This window comes from Gymnodraco acuticeps, unplaced genomic scaffold, assembly GCF_902827175.1.
Source record: "Gymnodraco acuticeps unplaced genomic scaffold, fGymAcu1.1, whole genome shotgun sequence".
Taxonomy (NCBI): domain Eukaryota; kingdom Metazoa; phylum Chordata; class Actinopteri; order Perciformes; family Bathydraconidae; genus Gymnodraco; species Gymnodraco acuticeps.
This window is the reverse complement of record NW_022990368.1, coordinates 799,343-817,596: the sequence shown is the minus strand read 5'-3', so window position 1 is coordinate 817,596 and position 18,254 is coordinate 799,343. Positions and strand designations below refer to the sequence as shown.

The window sequence follows — 18,254 nt, the reverse complement described above, 5'->3', positions numbered from 1 at the left end:
CACATGGCTCTACCCCCCCACCCTGTGGCGGCAAAGTGAACTGTGCACTCACTTGTAAACCAGCTGCATACTGTATACTCTATTGCAGGGGTTCCCAAAGTGGGGGTCACGAGATAATAAAAACAATTAAATTAAAAGATTATTTTTTTATTATCCAGTGTTTCCCACAGAATTTGATTCTATTTGTAGGGGCAATGTGGGAACCCCTGCTCTATTGTGCTTCCTGCTATTTCGCATATCTTTTAAGTTATCATATGATAGCAACTAAGAACACTCACGCATGTGATTGCAAAAAAAAAGACCAGGCACATTATGAGGCAGTAAAAGTTTAGTATAAAAAGGGCAATGAACTATTTGCAATGATCAGTAACAATTAACTATAAACATACAAAAACGAGAGTTATAAAATCACATCAGCTTTTAACATTTGCTGTAAAGATTAAAAAACACGTGTTCTTGAGTTTAACTACAAAAATATTAAAGCATAAAATCTACAAAATCTTAGCTGCCATGAGAAAATATATATGTTACAGGACTAACAGATATGAATAGCTGATTTACTGTATATTATCGACTATGTACAAGGTCCAAGACTCTCTCGCAAACAAAGGACACAAATACAGTACAAAAGGAAATAAAGTACAACCAGAGTGGTAAAGACAAGGAAACAGTTGCAAGTTGAAGCCATGAAGAAAGAGGAGCAGAAAAAGGGGATGTTCGCATTCATACTAGAACACTTGTCTGACATTTCAAGGAGTTTCATTAAAAATCGCTTTAGAAAAATAGTGCTTTGAAGAAACTCAACACTCGTTTAACCTGCTTCATCATCTTATATTGGTTATTGATTTGTTTGTAATGTGTTTAAACCATCCAACAGATAAATGAGACATTGACAGGTGTAGTTGTGACTTTAAAGACCCAGAAAAAAGTGACACACAGCCTGCCAACCCCACATATAAAGAAAATAAACGAGTCTTTATGTTAGCGTGTGATTTTAAAAAGGTGGATTAATGACGCATGCATGTGTATATTTCTCCAAATATATCACAAGTGCAAAACTGTGTCTATCATAATCTACTGGACGTGGCAGTTGTCTTCTTGTTTCTCTGGTGTCTGGTGGACACTCAGCGAGCGGTGTGCAGATTTCTCCTCACCATTCGGGGAGAGACAGGGCATGGACCCCAAGACCTGTGGAGGACAAGCAAGACAAGATAAGAAGAGTGAAAAATAATTGGAAGTGAATATTTGATAATATTTACACAACAAAGGACTGTGCCTGGAACTGGACTCCATTGATCAGTCTGCTCTGCTTTATACCATGTATTCATTAGAAAGTAGCAACAAGAGTAGCTGTTTTGAAGAACATGCCATTTGTTTTGACATGCAAATAAATAAATAGCTGTCGGGTATAAGTAGCACAGACAAGGTGTGTGTGAGTGTGTGTGTGTGTGTTGCTGCTCACCATGACATCAGAAGAGGGAACCGTCTGTTTGGCAGCGAGTCGTGGACTGCAGCGCTTCACTGTGGTTCTCCTCATGATGAACGGACTGGCCTCCCCCAGAGGAATATCACCAAAACCTGCCAGAGAACTAATTATTACTTTTCTCATCCTTAAATGTTTTGTAAAATTGCACCAGCACTTAAATAGTTACATTTACTGCATACATCTAAATCCATAAGGGGTTAAAAAAAGAAACGGGTGTTTTCTTCCCTAGATTTTGATGAACTTGAGTTGCAGTTACATTACCTCTCTGCACCAGCTCAGGCAGCCCCTCTGGTCTGAACTCATCGTCTTCCTGCTCAGTTTTTGGTTTGGCTGTAGTCACTGCGTTGGCTTTGATCTTCTTTGTCAGGTTGTGCAGGGCCTCCTGGGCGCTGTCTTTATTACTGATGTCATGGTGAGCTCGTTTCCCCTGAGGAGACCTCTGCAGAGTTAAGGGTGCCATGTTCTCTGTGTTCTCATCCAGTTTTTCCTCGGGATGTTTGGAGTAAGACTTCCTCCCTGAGCGGCGCCGGTGAGCAGCGTCCGCGCTGCTGGAGGGGACGTTTGATTCGTTAGCTGGTCGGCTAGCAGTGAGCTGCTCCAGCCGGGTTGTTAGTGAATCGTTGGTCTCTTCCAGTTTGTGGACTTTAAGCATAACGCTGCAGTATTTTTCGATGCTCTCGTCGGCCTCCTTGCTTTGCTCCTCCAGGTTTTGGTTTAGTTTGTCAAACTCGCTCTTCATCTCCTGCAGCTCTCCGTTCCTCTCTTCTAACTCTTTCTTCTTTCCATCGAGGGCAGCCTTAAGTTCTTCCACTTCCTTACTTTTTTGTTGTGACTCCACTATTTTTTCTTCTGCCTCCACCTTCTTCTGCTGCAGAGCACTCTTCAGGTCTTCCACTTCCTTCTCTCTCTGCTCTGCCGCCTCCTTCAGCTGCTTCGCCTCAGTCTGCACCGCGTTGCTGCTCTTCACGTCACCTGTGACACAAATGTGCCCCATGTTAACAAAATAATTAGTTTGCACTGATTATTGTCTATAAAATACCTGATTATAGTGAACAAAGTCAAAGGTAAGGTCTTGTTTTGTTTGTCCAAATCCAACTTAAATTGGATATTATAGAGAGGCGAAGTCCCTCCCTTTCCGGGGGAGCTCCATGGGACCTTATTTCGGAAAAAGTAAGTATTGAAGTCAATGGCGAAAGAAAGATTATCTTTCGATCCCGTTTGAATTGTGCCACGAATTACACACATGATGTTTGTCAATTTAAAAGATAAATTTGCAAGTACATTTTGTAAAATGTGTCGTAAAACTGTGAAGTAACACTTTTTTTGTGTGAAACTGCTCAATGAACTAAATCTCCCGTCTCGCACCACACACCAAGATGGCCGACACGTTGGCACATTTCACTTCTTTCTTTCAGAATGAGGCAAAAGGTATTAAAAGAGGTGAAAATCACTACAAATCTGGGCACGTTGAGAGCTGTGCATACACAAGGGGAGTTAGTCGGTTCCGTAAGAGCCAGCATGTGGGACCGGGATTCGTAGTCTTTCTAGTTGCGTATTTTTCATAGTCTTATATTTCAACAGTTACGACAAACTGTGACTTTTTTGACATGGAAAGTATTTTTTAAGATTGACAAACATCATATGTGTAATTCGTGGCACAATTCAAACGGGATCGAGAGATACGTTTTCTCTCTCCATTGACTTCAATACATACTTTTTCCGAAATAAGGTCCTATGGAGGTCCCCCGGAAAGGGAGGGACTTCGCCTCTCTATAGTGATACTCTTCTGTTGTTAATCAAAACTAGTATAATGATACAACCTAATTACTTAATCGTTCATATACTTTCATGACATCTTGGATTGATTTGTAAACACAAACTAATGTCTGTGTACAAATAGAGAATTCTGGTCAATCCTGATTTCTTACACATTGTCCCCAGGATGGCGCAGGTCTTGTATGTCATGAAAGTAGTATGTTCATCCTTTAAATGTGTTTTATCTATGTATTTATTACAGAAGCATTTGAATGCGTTTCCCCACCTGAGCTGTTCAGCATCTCTTGCTTCTCCTGCTCCAGCTGTTTGCAGGTCTTCATCAAGAGACTCATCTTGCTCCGGGCAGAGTCTCTCTCTTTGGACAGACGAGCGGCCTGAGACGTTAGCTGTGACACCTGAAACAGACCGAAAGAGATATGTTTAGCATGACTAACTCCCAACATAACATCAAATGATCAAATGAAACAAGAGATCATTCATACTATGTGTTCTGCTTATCTCAAATTCACTTATTTATTAGGATACATGCCGAATGGTTGGCACGTGGGGACATTTGAGACTTAAATAGATCTATGTGTGTGTTGGAGCTATAATGCATGTGTGTGTGTTTGTATTTTATCTGGACGTTTAATGAATGATGCAGTTCCAACTTTCTACACAAGATGGAGTATTCACTTGTGTGTGGTGTGTGGGACGGAAGCAAACAGCTTTCGACCGTGTCGGCAGAAGCCGTGTTAATATGAGCTGTATGTTAAACCTGTTTGTATTCAGCGTGACTGGCCTTGCATATTATCGTATCTGAATGGTAACAGAAAGGCTATATGGACAACAAAATAAATGGATCGATGGATTGAAAGATATACACTCGTATGGACATTGTTTTGTCATCTGGAACCCGCGTCAGAACTTAGTTCTCCCGTTCCAATCCCTCAGTGGCTTATGTATGGATAAGGTTAAAAAGCCACTACAGTGTGTGTGTGTACCTGCTCATTGAGCTTTGCTGCAGACTCTTTGGACTCTTCCAACTCCTTCTCCAGCGAAGCAACTGTAGACTGAAGAGTCTCTTGTTCTCCTGCGAGTGTCTCCTTCTCTTGTTCCAGGGAGGAAAGAGCCGAGGACAGGTTATTTTTCTCGACTTCAATCGAAGAAAGGGAAGACTGCAGTTCTTGTTTTTCCCCATCGATCTTTAGTTTCTCCTGCTCTGTTCTTTCCTTCAATGAAGATAGAGTTTGTTGCGTCTCCTTTTCGATCAATGAGAGGTCAGCCTGTAGCTTTTCTTTCTCTTCAGCTAACACCCCCCTCTCTTGCTCCAGCCTTTCTTTCTCTCCTTCTACAGATGCAAGAGTGCACTGCAGATGATCTCTCTCTTGTTCCACTGAAGACAGAGTCGAGAGCGCTTCCTCCTGGATGGATTTTACTGAAGCGTTCTTCTGCTCTGCCTCCCTCTCCAGCATTTCCCTTTTTCCTTCTTTAATATGTGTTTGGAGCTCCTTTATTTCTTCCTCTAAAGCCTTAATACTGTTCTTCAGGTTGTTACTCTCCTTCTCCCACTCCTCCAGAGAAGTGTGCAGACAGGATTTCTCTTTCTCCATCTCCACCAGCAGAGACTGCAGCCTCTCTCTCTCCCCTTCTGTTTCTGCACCCCTTTGCTCCAGGGAGGTCTCTCTCTGCTGGGAGGCTTCCAGCTGTGCCTGGAGGTCGCACATGTTCCTTGTTTGCCGCTCAGCTTCCTCTATCATTCCTTTCTCCAGCTCTTTCTGCCTTTCCTCTCCCTCTCTTCTCTCCACCTCTGCCTTCTCCAACCCTCTCTCCAGCTGCTCCTTAGCGGACTTCAGTTCTTCTATCTCTCTGTTCTTTGTCTCCAGCTCTCTCTCCATGTGTCCTTTCTCAGATCTCAGGTCGTCCAGTGTGGCAGACAGCTCGGAAAGTTTCTCGGTGAGTTCCCTCTTCTCCTCCTCTACCTGGAGGAGGGGAAGGTCAAAGACAGACAGCAGCAGCAGAGTTCAGAAAGGAGGAGAAGACAATCAGCATGGAAAGGGAAAAAGCAGCATAAGAGAAAATATACGAGACATCGGATTAATATATTGTTTGGTATTGAGAACATATAGATACATAAGAAAGGCCAACATTAAGCCAAACACTAATGAAAGTGAATATACCTTTATCCTTTCCTCCTCCAGCTCAGCTGTGGCTGTCTCAGCCTGTGTAGGAACATCAAACATTCATTTAACACAAACTAATGTCTTGACCTCTCCTATAGTATGCATTGCCATGAAGGAATGAATGTTCTATATTAGTTTAATGACTGATCGAACTCCAGCAGTATTATTTTAGATATGTTATGTTTAACTGCTATGCCATCTCTGCTCTGTGTCATCTCCTGGGTTCTGTAGTGCCAGGAGTCTGTCTTTTTATTTTCTTCCTCCCAACCCCTCAGGAAGCCTTTTGCCTCCTGTCAAGTCATCATTGAAAATAAGAACGTGTTCTTAATTGATTTTCCTGGCTAAATAAAGGTTCTACTACTACTAAGCAAATGTTGGCATTTTACGTCATGTGAGTTTCTTCCATACAATGGTTAAATTGAGACATTACAATGCAAGAAGGATGCAGTGGTTATTTTTTAAACATATGCATGTTTGAGACTACCTGAAGCACAGCCTCCTCTAGACTCTCTTCTTGGTCTTCCTTCTCTCGCTCCAGGACAGCAATGCGATCTTGCAGCGAGTCAGATTTCCTCTGGGCAGCTAGAGGGGTGAATCAAAACAGTTAGACAGACACCACCTCGCACAGACACCACCTCACACAGACGCCACCTCACACAGACACCACCCCGCACAGACGCCACCTCACACAGACACCACCTCGCACAGACACCACCTCACACAGACACCACCTCACACAGACACCACCCCGCACAGACGCCACCTCACACAGACGCCACCTCACACAGACACCACCTCACACAGACGCCACCTCACACAGACACCACCCCGCACAGACGCCACCTCACACAGACACCACCTCGCACAGACACCACCTCACACAGACACCACCTCACACAGACACCACCTCACACAGACACCACCTCACACAGACACCACCCCGCACAGACGCCACCTCACACAGACGCCACCTCACACAGACACCACCTCACACAGACGCCACCTCACACAGACACCACCCCGCACAGACGCCACCTCACACAGACACCACCTCGCACAGACACCACCTCACACAGACACCACCTCGCACAGACACCACCTCGCACAGACACCACCTCACACAGACACCACCTCACAGACACCACCTCACCCCACCCCACACAGACACCACCTCACAGACGCCACCCCGCACAGACACCACCTCGCACAGACACCACCTCGCCCCACCCCACACAGACACCACCTCGCACAGACACCACCTCACCCCACCCCACACAGACACCACCTCACCCCACCCCACACAGACGCCACCCCGCACAGACACCACCTCGCACAGACACCACCTCGCCCCACCCCACACAGACACCACCCCACACAGACACCACCTCACCCACCCCACACAGACACCACCTCACCCCACCCCACACAGACACCACCCCACACAGACACCACCCCACACAGACACCACCTCTCACAGACACCACCTCACCCCACCCCACACAGACACCACCTCACCCCACACAGACACCACCTCACACAGACACCACCTCACCCCACCCCACACAGACACCACCTCACCCCACCCCACACAGACACCACCCCACACAGACACCACCTCACACAGACACCACCTCGCACAGACACCACCTCACCCCACCCCACACAGACACCACCTCACCCCACCCCACACAGACACCACCCCACACAGACACCACCTCTCACAGACACCACCCCACACAGACACCACCTCTCACAGACACCACCTCACCCCACCCCACACAGACACCACCTCACCCCACCCCACACAGACACCACCCCACACAGACACCACCTCTCACAGACACCACCCCACACAGACACCACCTCACCCCACCCCACACAGACACCACCTCTCACAGACACCACCCCACACAGACACCACCTCTCACAGACACCACCTCTCACAGACACCACCTCTCACAGACACCACCTCTCACAGACACCACCTCACCCCACCCCGCACAGACGCCACCCCGCACAGACGCCACCCCACACAGACACCACCCCACACAGACACCACCTCACCCCACCCCACACTCACCCCACCCCGCACAGACGCCACCCCGCACAGACACCACCCCGCACAGACACCACCCCACACAGACACCACCTCACCCCACCCCACACTCACCCCACCCCGCACAGACGCCACCCCGCACAGACACCACCTCGCACAGACACCACCCCACACAGACACCACCTCACCCCACCCCGCACAGACACCACCCCACACAGACACCACCTCACCCCACCCCGCACAGACGCCACCCCGCACAGACACCACCTCACCCCACCTCGCACAGACACCACCCCACACAGACACCACCTCACCCCACCCCGCACAGACGCCACCCCGCACAGACGCCACCCCGCACAGACGCCACCCCGCACAGACACCACCTCACCCCACCTCGCACAGACACCACCCCACACAGACACCACCTCACCCCACCCCGCACAGACCCCAGACGCCACCCCGCACAGACGCCACCCCGCACAGACACCACCCCGCACAGACACCACCTCGCACAGACACCACCCCACACAGACACCACCTCACCCCACCCCGCACAGACACCACCCCACACAGACACCACCTCACCCCACCTCGCACAGACACCACCCCACACAGACACCACCTCACCCCACCCCGCACAGACACCACCCCACACAGACACCACCTCACCCCACCCCGCACAGACGCCACCCCGCACAGACGCCACCCCGCACAGACGCCACCCCGCACAGACACCACCTCGCACAGACACCACCCCGCACAGACACCACCTCACACAGACACCACCTCACACAGACACCACCTCACACAGACACCACCTCACCCCACATCACACAACTCAATAGGTTTTGTCATTTCAAAGATGTTAAGAGTCACCTTTGAGCATCTCTCCCATCTTCTTTTTCTTCCTCTCGTCTGACTCGATGCGAACCTGGAGCTTTTCAATCCCAGTCCTCATCTGCTGGACCTCCTCTTGTGTTGAGTTCAGACGAGAGGCAATCTCTCCCTTTTCCAGAAGAGAAGACTCCAGAGACTGTGAGAGGCGGCACACTTCTCCCTGTAACGCCTTTAGGAGAAAGAGGAGTAACAATTAGGGGGTATTTTGGTGTATGTAATCTAAACTTAAATCTAATTGATAATGCTTTGAAAACATAAAACATAAAATAGCAAGCTTTTTGATAATGAGGAAACTTAAACACAACAAGTAACAGCCCCTCACCTGTATCTTGCCGAACATGGACTCCGTGTTGTTATCGGCTGATGTGTGATCTTCTTGGATTTGGTCCAGCTTCCCGATCAGCTCATCTCTTTCTCCACTTTGATGGGATATTGCCTGCTCCAGTGCCTTAACCTGATCCAGCAGCTTCAAATATGAGAAGAAAACAAACACAAGGTCAAGATACCCATCTGGAGTTTGTGCCTCTGGCCTGATGAAGCCAACCTAACAAGATGACAGACTTGTGGACTTCACTTAATGCTACCAGCAGGGTATATGCAGGAATCCTGAAGTCAAATGTAATACCTTTTAAGATCCTTTCCATACATTTTAAGACCTCATCGCCACTTTGAGTTTTAACCGGTTACATTGGCGACACACTTTACTATATACAGTATTGATTGTCCTTCCTCCTTATCTTCCAACCATTTGGACGCAGACTTGCATTTCCCCATAACGATGTTGTTTAACAACCGGCGTGAACGGACCTTCGCGCGCTATCAAGCAGTGAGCGTGCAATGTCCTGTTCAGATTACGTCAAACCCAACGGGATGCCATAAATAAACTACACAGAATCACACCACACACCTACGCAATGATTACATTCAGGCAAACCGTAGAATTCAACCTCTTTGGACAATTTATATACTTATTGAAAACAAGCTACAAAATGTAATACCTTGGAAAATGCTGTTTAATACTTTTTAATACCCCACGGACACCCTGCACCAATGTAAGCCACTTCTAAATAAATGTTTCTTTCGACCTGCACCACATATTTTAAGTGACACAATGTCACTTTAATGTTACATGTAAATACCTGCTGCCTCTCAGTCTTCAGTTTCTCCATGCTGCTTTGAAGGGCTTCATACTCCTTCCTCCCTGCTCTGACGTCATCCTCCAGGATGGAGATTAGGTTTCTGGTGTCACAGTTTGTGTTCTCCAGGTTGTGAACTTTGTCTCTCCATTGGCCCATGGACTGGTTCAGGTCGTCTCGCTCCTCGGTGCAGGACACAAGTTCAGACCTGAGCTGGGTTGTCTGGAGAAAATGAAGGATTGAGAATAGTAATGCAACACTAATGGATCAGTAGGCTTAAAAAACACAATGTTGTTTTAGCTCTTGACGAGTGCTCACCTCTGTCCTGAGAGTTTCTATCTGCTGCTCCATGCCTGAACATGTCCTCCTCTGCGTCTCCATCTCAGTCCCCAGTTTGCTCCTCTGCCCCTGCAAGGTCTCCAGCTCAGACTCCATGCCCAGGATGTGCTGCTCCAGGTTAGCTTTCTCAGAGCGAACCCTCCTCAGCTCACTCTCCTGCTGAAGGAATTTCTCGTCCCAACCACCTACAGAACCGAGGAAAGTGTCTAATCAATACCAACACGCAAAGAACAGACCTTAAAGCCTGCACATTCCCTTTCTGTGCAGGGAAGTGTAAGCTGCTCCTAAACATATGAACACAAACTACGGTTGCTCTTTAATTGCAGGCACTCACAACGAGATGTATTTAACATTTAGCACCTTGTTGAGGACTGATGTTTAAGATCCGGAAATAATCTAGTATGATGAAGTTAATCCCTCACATGCAGAGAGATATTTACCTTTGGCCATCTCTAGTCCTTCCATCATTTCCATCACATCAGTCAGCTGGAATTTAGCCGTTTGCAGCTGCTGAGTTAAGGTCTCCCTCTCTTCTGACAGCTGGAACAACTACAATTAGAACATGGTATTATTATCTTTGAAGTGTAAACTTGTCATTTGTTATTTAAGTGGCATTCATTCTACAATTTCTTTGCTCATACCTGGTCAGCAGCGACTTTCTTTTCCTCCACAGCGATGCTCAGCTTATGCGCTGCACCCTGTGCCTGCTCCTCTGTTGCTTGAAGTTTCGTCTCTAAGTTTTGAACTTGGACTTCCAGTTCGGAGGTCAACTCCATTCTCAGTGCCAGGTCCGAACTCAGTGAATCAAAGTCTGAGCGCAGGGTCTGGAGTTCTTGTTTTGTAATCATAGCTGTGTCAGCTTGGACCTGGGATGACTCTTTAAAAGACATTTAAACAAAATTGTACAGACTTAAAGTTGTACGAATGTAGTGCGAATCAGATTGTATCTAAATCATCATTAAGTCTGTGACCCTGGGAGTCTAACCAAGGTTGTGACTCTTCTTGCCTTAGCAATAGCAAGTAGCTTCATTTTTAAGTTCTAAACTTTTTTTCTTTTTTTAATTATCACTTTAACCTGTTAAGCCCTGAGCCTGTTTTTCAGGTCTCAGGCTCGAAAATGACATTCCCAGAACAAATGACTATAACTTCAATTCTAAAAATGGGTAAATTAATAATCTTTTTTCTCAAAGCAATGATAAACCTGTGAGTTGGATGTAGAAAAGTCAGAATCAATATAGAATGTTTTTATTTTAGAGTAAATTCAGATTGAACATAGTAAAAAAATGTAAATTATAGTTTCTGTCCAAATAAACCCCATTACTTCTAGTGAAAACCACCCTTGAATTATGGGATGGTAGACTAAAAGCTTTAGGAATCCAAAGTACAACATATAATAAGTACCCTGTATCAAGATTGATGCAAAACAAGTGACATTTGACCTTTTTAGAGAGATTTAGAAAAAAAAAAACACTTCTGGGGTCATTTGGATGGATTTGCCATATCTCCGGCCCCCCTCGTTCGATTTTGATGATTGACATCTCTTTTTAACCGTTAGAACCAATAGAATCAAGGGGAAGTTCCTACAATCCATCTAAACATTACCCATTGGTGAATGAGTGATGCGTAGCCAGAATGCCTGTAAAGCTCCGTGTTGTAATGTCTGTTTTTGCTTCCCCTGTCGAGTTCTGATCGCTCAGTGATGATACTAATACCTGTAGAATCTCAGCTTTAATCTGATGTCTTGTTTGTGCAGATCCGATATGTAATAATGTACTAATTAATAGGTTTTTAAATGTTAAGAAGCCCTGAGACACAGTTTCGTGAAAAATAAAACGCGGGCGGGGGCTGGGGGTTGAACAGGTTAATACTAAGTAGCAGAATTGAACAATGTAAGTATTTTGCAGAGAACTTTGAGATTAGTACTATCCCTAGTGTAAAACAAAGTTAATATCGTAAGAACAAAATCTGTAATTGATAAGAGTCAAGAGCACCATTCAATTACTCACCAATGGACTCCAAGTGTCTGCTCTCCCCAATGGATGATGGTGATAGAGACATCTCACAGATTTCAGGTGTGCTTTCAGGGACAACTTTGGGACTACTGCTGTCTTCAGGAAGCTTCAAGAAACAAGATGAAATTCGAACAATGACATAATCAATTCAGTCAATAGGTAGTAAAGACATATCAGTCACAACTATCAAGTACCCGAGTACATGTATGATAAATCAATAAATGAAGTACCCCTGAACATATACCCATTACAGGATCGTTACTGAAAAACTGACAGACTTTGTATTAATTGTCTACCTGATGCTTCTCCTCGTTACAGCTCGCTTCCTCAACATCTGCCACACGTGCCTCCCTCTCCTCCTCCAGCTGTTCCTGGATCATCTCTTGCTCACTGATGTCCTCCTTGAACACCAGCTCTGTCTCACTGCCAGGTTAAAAGATTAGATTTATTGATCACATTATAAAAAAAACAACAGGATAATAATTATGTATTTAATTATTTAAATTAAATACATAATATTTCACATCAAAAGAAACAACGTTTTAACAAATCGTATTAAATAATGTGATGACAGAATTGTAAACAGAATAGCTGAAACTTTAACAAAAGAGTAACTCAGTTTCCTCTAATCATTAACCCATGTTTGTATAATTGAGTTAACTCCGTGTGTTGCTGCTAGCATACATAATACCTGACGTGGACACGTTACTCGTGGAGGGGGCTACAGAGCTACTAGAAAGACAGTCGAAAACGGTGCATTTCTCCATCTGGATGTGGTGCACTTTTGATAAATGTTTCGACAAATTGCTCGTGTTACCGCCCTCACATGCTAAACTCTTATTGCACTTTTGGTAACGAGCATTGTCCACATCGAGACGGGTACATTTGAACCACACCTCGGAGCGCTTAGTTCTCTCCGCCATGTGTGTGTGTTGCTGCATGTAGCAGCTGCGTGTGTGTAAACTGCCCCGCCCCCTCGCAAGCAGGCGGGAGAGAGAGAGATCTCGGCTGGATTGGAAAGATCGAAAATACTAAAAATAATCATAATTAAGAGCAGCTCATTGTGGAATAGCCTCCCAACTGAGTTACGGGATTGTCCCACTTTGAACAGTTTTAAAAAGGTCAACTAAAAGAATGGTTGAGAAACAAACGAACGTGCAATCACCACTAAATGCACTTTAATACCGGGGTATCTCCTCTGGCACTTTATGTAGCACTTTTATCTTCTCCTGCACTTTATATGTCGTAGCTGCTACATTGTACTGCCATGTGTTAAATGCTTGTGTATACTGCTCATGCTCTTTCAGCATATCATGTATTTATTTTTGCTATGTATATAAATGTCAGGTTCTTAAATGTTGTATGTGAGGGACTACGAATGGAAATTAGCTCAAAGCTAAAATCCAGCATGTTTACGTTTAAAGCATTATTTGTTTTAAATGTTCATCAATATGCATTGTAGGGATGGGAATTTGAAAGCAAATGTATATTCGAATATTGGACCCCCCAAAAAACGGTTAACCGAAATGTACATATCCTATAAAAAAAAAATTGGGTAAAAATACCCTCTCAGCTGGAATGGAGGTTGCTGGTATAGCAAGGTATAGCATGTGTATATAAGTTTAATTTGGCATAGTTTGACCTCTACACCACACTCACTAACCTGGTCGAAATATTTCCACACATTACTCCTTTTTGACGCCATGTCTGTTGTGTAGGACTCTTCTTAGAGTGTAAATAATTACCGGACTATGACTGGTAAAATATGTTGAATACCGGCAAAACTAAATCTCTCCAGTCAAAATGTCTATGTACTTTGCCACCACACACGGTTGCCAAGCAGCGCTTATTGTTGTTTAGGCTGGCCACTCATGTGTCGCGAGTGTTGACAGGGGGCGGGGGAGTACGCTCATGAACTGTTAGCGCCAGAACCTCACAACGGCTGCGGAGCGCATTTGCGCCAAATTTGGGTTCGAGTCTGCGTGATCTGCGTGTAGGGAGGGGCAGCAGCCATATCATTGGCTAGAACTAGCTAGATCTGATGGATTTGGACATAAACACGAGTAAGTATAACCGGACGCGAGAGATCAGCACCTGCAGCTCTGCCCGCTGTGAGAGACCGGTGAGCGGAGCAAAACACACCTTTAGACGTCAACTAACACATTTAGCTATGGCACTGTCGTATATATATATATATATATATATATATATATATATATATATATATATATATACACATTGAATTATTCAATTTGATAATATGTAATCAACTTAGGCATCACTCCCCAAAAAATATATTCATAACTCATATTCGAATAATTATTCGAATACCTGAATAATCGTTCCCATCCCTAATGCATTGTCCCTCTTCAAATAAACGATTAAATAAAAAAAAAAATAGACGCATTTCTTTGTCTTTTTGCATATTAGAAACGGAGTTGGCGACACTAAAACTGCAATATAATGTTTGTGTAGCATAATACATATGAAAAAATGTTACCGATAAAAAGACCGATAACGTCGGAGCTTAACGGTACCACGGTCTTTAATAATTCAGCCCCGGGGCCCGGTACCCATCCCTAATAATAATGTATTGGGGGTTTTATAAAACGCATTGTACCTGAAGTCCTTGTCAGAATGGTGGGAAAGTTCCAGTTCATCCAGTTCAGACACCTCAGGGCTCAGCTGTTCATTTACTGGAAGGGACTCAAGACTGGTGCTCGTATCAAGTGTCGGCTCTACATCAATCTGTCCTGCTGCTTCTGATGGGGGGGAAAACACGATTATTAAATATAAATGTAAATATGTTTATCTGAATTAAAAGCAGTTTTGGTTCACACTCACCAACAATATCCAATGTCTCCTGGTTCTCCATGTGGATGATTTGTTCTCCTGGGTTCTGGGTACCTTGTGGTCCAGAGAGCTGCTGTATGAGGTTGTGCTGCTGGCCCACCTGCTCCAGCAGGGAGTCGTACTGCAGCTTCAACTCAGTCAGCTCCGTCTGTAAACTCGCCAACTTCTGATGCAGCTCGGCCTGCTCCGCCTCAAACTGTCGGTTCCTGTGATACATGGGATTTATAAAATGGTGGAAGTGAACACACATTCATGTAAAAACAAAAAGTTCTAAACTTGATTTAATGTACAGAATATGAGGGTTCAAAAGACATTGAGCTGCAATACTTGAGCTCATAAAATAAACCCACAGACATGTCAATAACGGTTTGTTTACCCCCGAAAAATGACTAGTAACTTGTGGTAGAAGAAATATCTGTTTTCATTGCATTATTTGTGCTTTTAAAAAAAAAAAAATGTATATATACACACATACATACATAAAAATGTTACTTGTATATCAAACTGTACCTCTCTCTGTTCTCCTCCTCGGTCCTCTTCTCCATCCTCTCCAGCTGCTCTTTAAGTGAAGCCACCTCGTCTCCCCACCGCTCTATGCTGTCTTGTAGCAGCAGCTTCTCCTCGGTGACTTGATCCACACTAGACTGTAGTTTGATTTTCTCCTCGGTGACTTGATCCACACTAGACTGTAGTTTGATTTTCTCCTCAGTGACTTGATCCACACTAGACTGTAGTTTGATTTTCTCCTCGGTGACTTGATCCACACTAGACTGTAGTTTGATTTTCTCCTCGGTGACTTGATCCACACTAGACTGTAGTTTGATTTTCTCCTCAGTGACTTGATCCACACTAGACTGTAGTTTGATTTTCTCCTCGGTGACTTGATCCACACTAGACTGTAGTTTGATTTTCTCCTCGGTCAGCTGATTATAATTATCTTCTAGCTGAAGCTTTTCAGAGGCTAGCTCGTTTAGTTTAGCCTCGAGTTGGACTTTCTCCTCAGTAATTAGAGTGAGGGTAACATCGAGGTGGGCCTTCTCCTCGTTGACCTGTCTCAGAGTTGATTCAGCGACTTGTTTCTGAGCGGTGAGTTCATCGACCTTCTGATTTTCCTCAGTTAACTGCTGAATGTTGTTCTGCAGTTGTTTGTTCTTCTCAGAAAGCTCATCCAAACTGACCTCCAGCTGTTTCTTCTCTGCATTTACTCGAATCATTTCAGTTTCTACTTTCTCTTTATCATCTGTTACCTGTTTCAAAGAAGCTTCAAGGAAGTTTCTCTCTTGTTGTAACTGGTTAAGACTATTATCTTTGTCTTCAATGACCTGCCTGAGAGTTGTCTCTAACTTGACATTTTCCTCTGTGGCCTGACAGAGCCTAGACTCAAAAGTAGCAACGCTCTCCTCCAGCTGTTTCTGATTGGCGACGTCCTCTTCGAGACGAGTAATTTCATAGCTCCTCTCCATCAGCTCGTCCCTCGCTGTGACAAACTGCGTCTCCAGCAACGAGTTCTGGGATTGGACATCTTCTAAACGGGTTTCCAGGACAGAGACCTGAAAATAATTGTAGATTGAATCTAATTAGGTATGTTTGCTTGCCTACAGAGCAACAGGAGCTGGCAAAGATGATGCCAGTTTGCTGCCTGAAGTTTAGACAATTCATTGATGAGACAATGCCGCTTTCACACCAAGTACTTTGCCGTACTTAGTTCCCAGCTCTTAGTACTACCCCCATGGAACTAAAGAGCCGATCGCGTTCACACCGGAATAAGTCCCTGAGGGAGATTACGCAAATGAAGCCGCTGACGTCACTTCTTCTGCTTTGGGTTTACTGGCAGGCCGCAAACAACTTCACGGCGTATACTGCCACCCGAAGTCCCCGGCCGGAAGTCCCCGGGGTTGGGGACTGGCTTCAGTAGAAGCTGCTGGGACTCCCAGTACCTTCTGAGTAAATCGCCAGAACGCCAACACCTCCTCATCAGGCCACCGCTCCCATGTTTTCTTTTGTGTTGCCATAAGTTATTCTCTCTCCGTTGGTGCGTGGGGCTAATGCTAATAATGCTAATGCCAGCAAATACAATGGCGGCTCCACAAAACTTTTCTGAGTTTTACGGGGCGTGGTTTGCAATTCGCCCAGCCAATCAGAAATCTGAACTTTTTTCTCCCCAGGAAAGTCCCTGCTCTCTAGCAGGGACTAAAAAGGGGGTAAAAGTTCTCATGAACTAAGTTCTCTTTTTGGTGTGAACGCAAAATCCCAGGAACTATTGGAACTAAACGGGAAAAGTACTGGTGTGAAAGCGCCTCTTGAGCTCCAAATGATGAAAGGTTATCTCCACAGTAAGTCTACAATCTGTGGCACAAAATGATTTGGACAGATTTGAGTGTAACTGTGACTCTACCTGGGCTTGGCTGTCCTCCAGTCTTGCCTCCATGTCAGTCATATGGGTGTTGTTGTGAGTCAGCTGAGCCTCCAGCGACTCTATGGTTCCCTTCAGTTCCTTCACCTGACTTTCACAAGTGTTCACGACTGTCTCGTTGTCCTCCAGGTCCATTTGAAGCATCTGCAGCTGAACCTTAATGTGAACAATTACAAAACGTTTTTGAATTTTCTGATTCGTTACAACACCAACAAGGCAAAAGTGACACACCAGAGTACATCAGTAACCAACCTTGATTTTGTGCATGGCAACCATCTTCTCCTTCAAGAGATCTGATGTTTTAGCCTGCTCTGCCTCAGCGTTATTGAGCTTCTCCTTCAGACTCTTTATCTCGTTGTCTCTCTCTTCTAAGCCGTGTGAAGCAGCAGACAGAGTCGTCTTCATGGTCTTGATCTCTCCCCGTCGAGTACTTGATTCTGTCTTTGAAGAATTAAATAATTTCCTCGCAGCCTCAAGCTTCTCTTTGAGGATCTTCTCTTTGTTGATCATATTTTCAACCTCCACAGCGTGATTTGCCGACTCTTTGCTCGCCTTCTCTCCAAGCTCCTTCTCCAAATTACAGATTAGATTGTTTTTCTCGTTCATGGTGTTCTCCAAGTTGGATTTGATTTCAATAGTAGAGGAGTGAATCTTCTCAAGAGCTTCTAGGTGCTTCTTAAGATCAGCATGGGACTGGTTGAACACTTCCAGTTCTTTCTCCAAGGCTGGGAGCTTCTCTGCTTCGTCTTTGCTCGCAGTCAGCTCCTCTTGTAAGGAAGATATCTGCTCCAAAAGGCAGTTGATCTTCTCAGTGTGAGACTGCTGGAGGTTCTTCATAAGAAACAGAATGAATCATTACTTGTGAGAAACACAGGTCATGGTATACACCAGGGCTATTCAATTAGTTTGGAATGGGGCCGGTTGATGAAAATGATCCAAAGCAAGGGGCCGGGGAAAAGATGGCTTGAAATATGAGCAATCATATTAAGAGCTTCAGATACAGTAAATACTACAACAGCATAGTGGAGTGCATATATTGTGTTTAATTAAATCAAACAACATAGCCCCAAGGCCTTTAGAGATCTAAATGGCAAGTTCAGAACTCAGTAGGCCTACATGTGAAG

The 18,254-nt window shown here is 44.9% G+C and overlaps 1 protein-coding gene across 3 annotated transcripts in view; it reads right to left on the bottom strand.

Annotated features, from left to right (window-relative positions):
- Window positions 1-309: 309 nt before the first annotated feature.
- Window positions 310-18,254, bottom strand: part of cenpf (centromere protein F) — a 28,750-nt gene continuing 10,805 nt past the window's right edge. Inside the window, exons 19-39 of one of the 3 annotated variants that reach the window (XM_034224304.1) lie at window positions 17,383-17,961; window positions 17,113-17,286; window positions 15,632-16,267; window positions 15,228-15,589; window positions 14,709-14,923; window positions 14,485-14,626; window positions 12,161-12,287; window positions 11,859-11,970; window positions 10,494-10,729; window positions 10,293-10,401; window positions 9,832-10,037; window positions 9,517-9,735; window positions 8,700-8,843; window positions 8,357-8,546; window positions 5,909-6,006; window positions 5,422-5,463; window positions 4,246-5,223; window positions 3,528-3,657; window positions 1,748-2,458; window positions 1,463-1,578; window positions 310-1,188 (exon numbers count right to left, since the gene is read on the bottom strand). In XM_034224304.1, coding sequence (XP_034080195.1) covers window positions 1,075-1,188; window positions 1,463-1,578; window positions 1,748-2,458; window positions 3,528-3,657; window positions 4,246-5,223; window positions 5,422-5,463; window positions 5,909-6,006; window positions 8,357-8,546; window positions 8,700-8,843; window positions 9,517-9,735; window positions 9,832-10,037; window positions 10,293-10,401; window positions 10,494-10,729; window positions 11,859-11,970; window positions 12,161-12,287; window positions 14,485-14,626; window positions 14,709-14,923; window positions 15,228-15,589; window positions 15,632-16,267; window positions 17,113-17,286; window positions 17,383-17,961 — 5,640 coding nt within the window. In that variant the 3' untranslated portion in view covers window positions 310-1,074. Of the gene's footprint in view, window positions 1,189-1,462; window positions 1,579-1,747; window positions 2,459-3,527; window positions 3,658-4,245; window positions 5,224-5,421; window positions 5,464-5,908; window positions 6,007-8,356; window positions 8,547-8,699; window positions 8,844-9,516; window positions 9,736-9,831; window positions 10,038-10,292; window positions 10,402-10,493; window positions 10,730-11,858; window positions 11,971-12,160; window positions 12,288-14,484; window positions 14,627-14,708; window positions 14,924-15,227; window positions 16,268-17,112; window positions 17,287-17,382; window positions 17,962-18,254 lie in introns of all 3 variants that reach the window. The other 2 variants (XM_034224302.1, XM_034224303.1) reach the window with 2 other exon arrangements.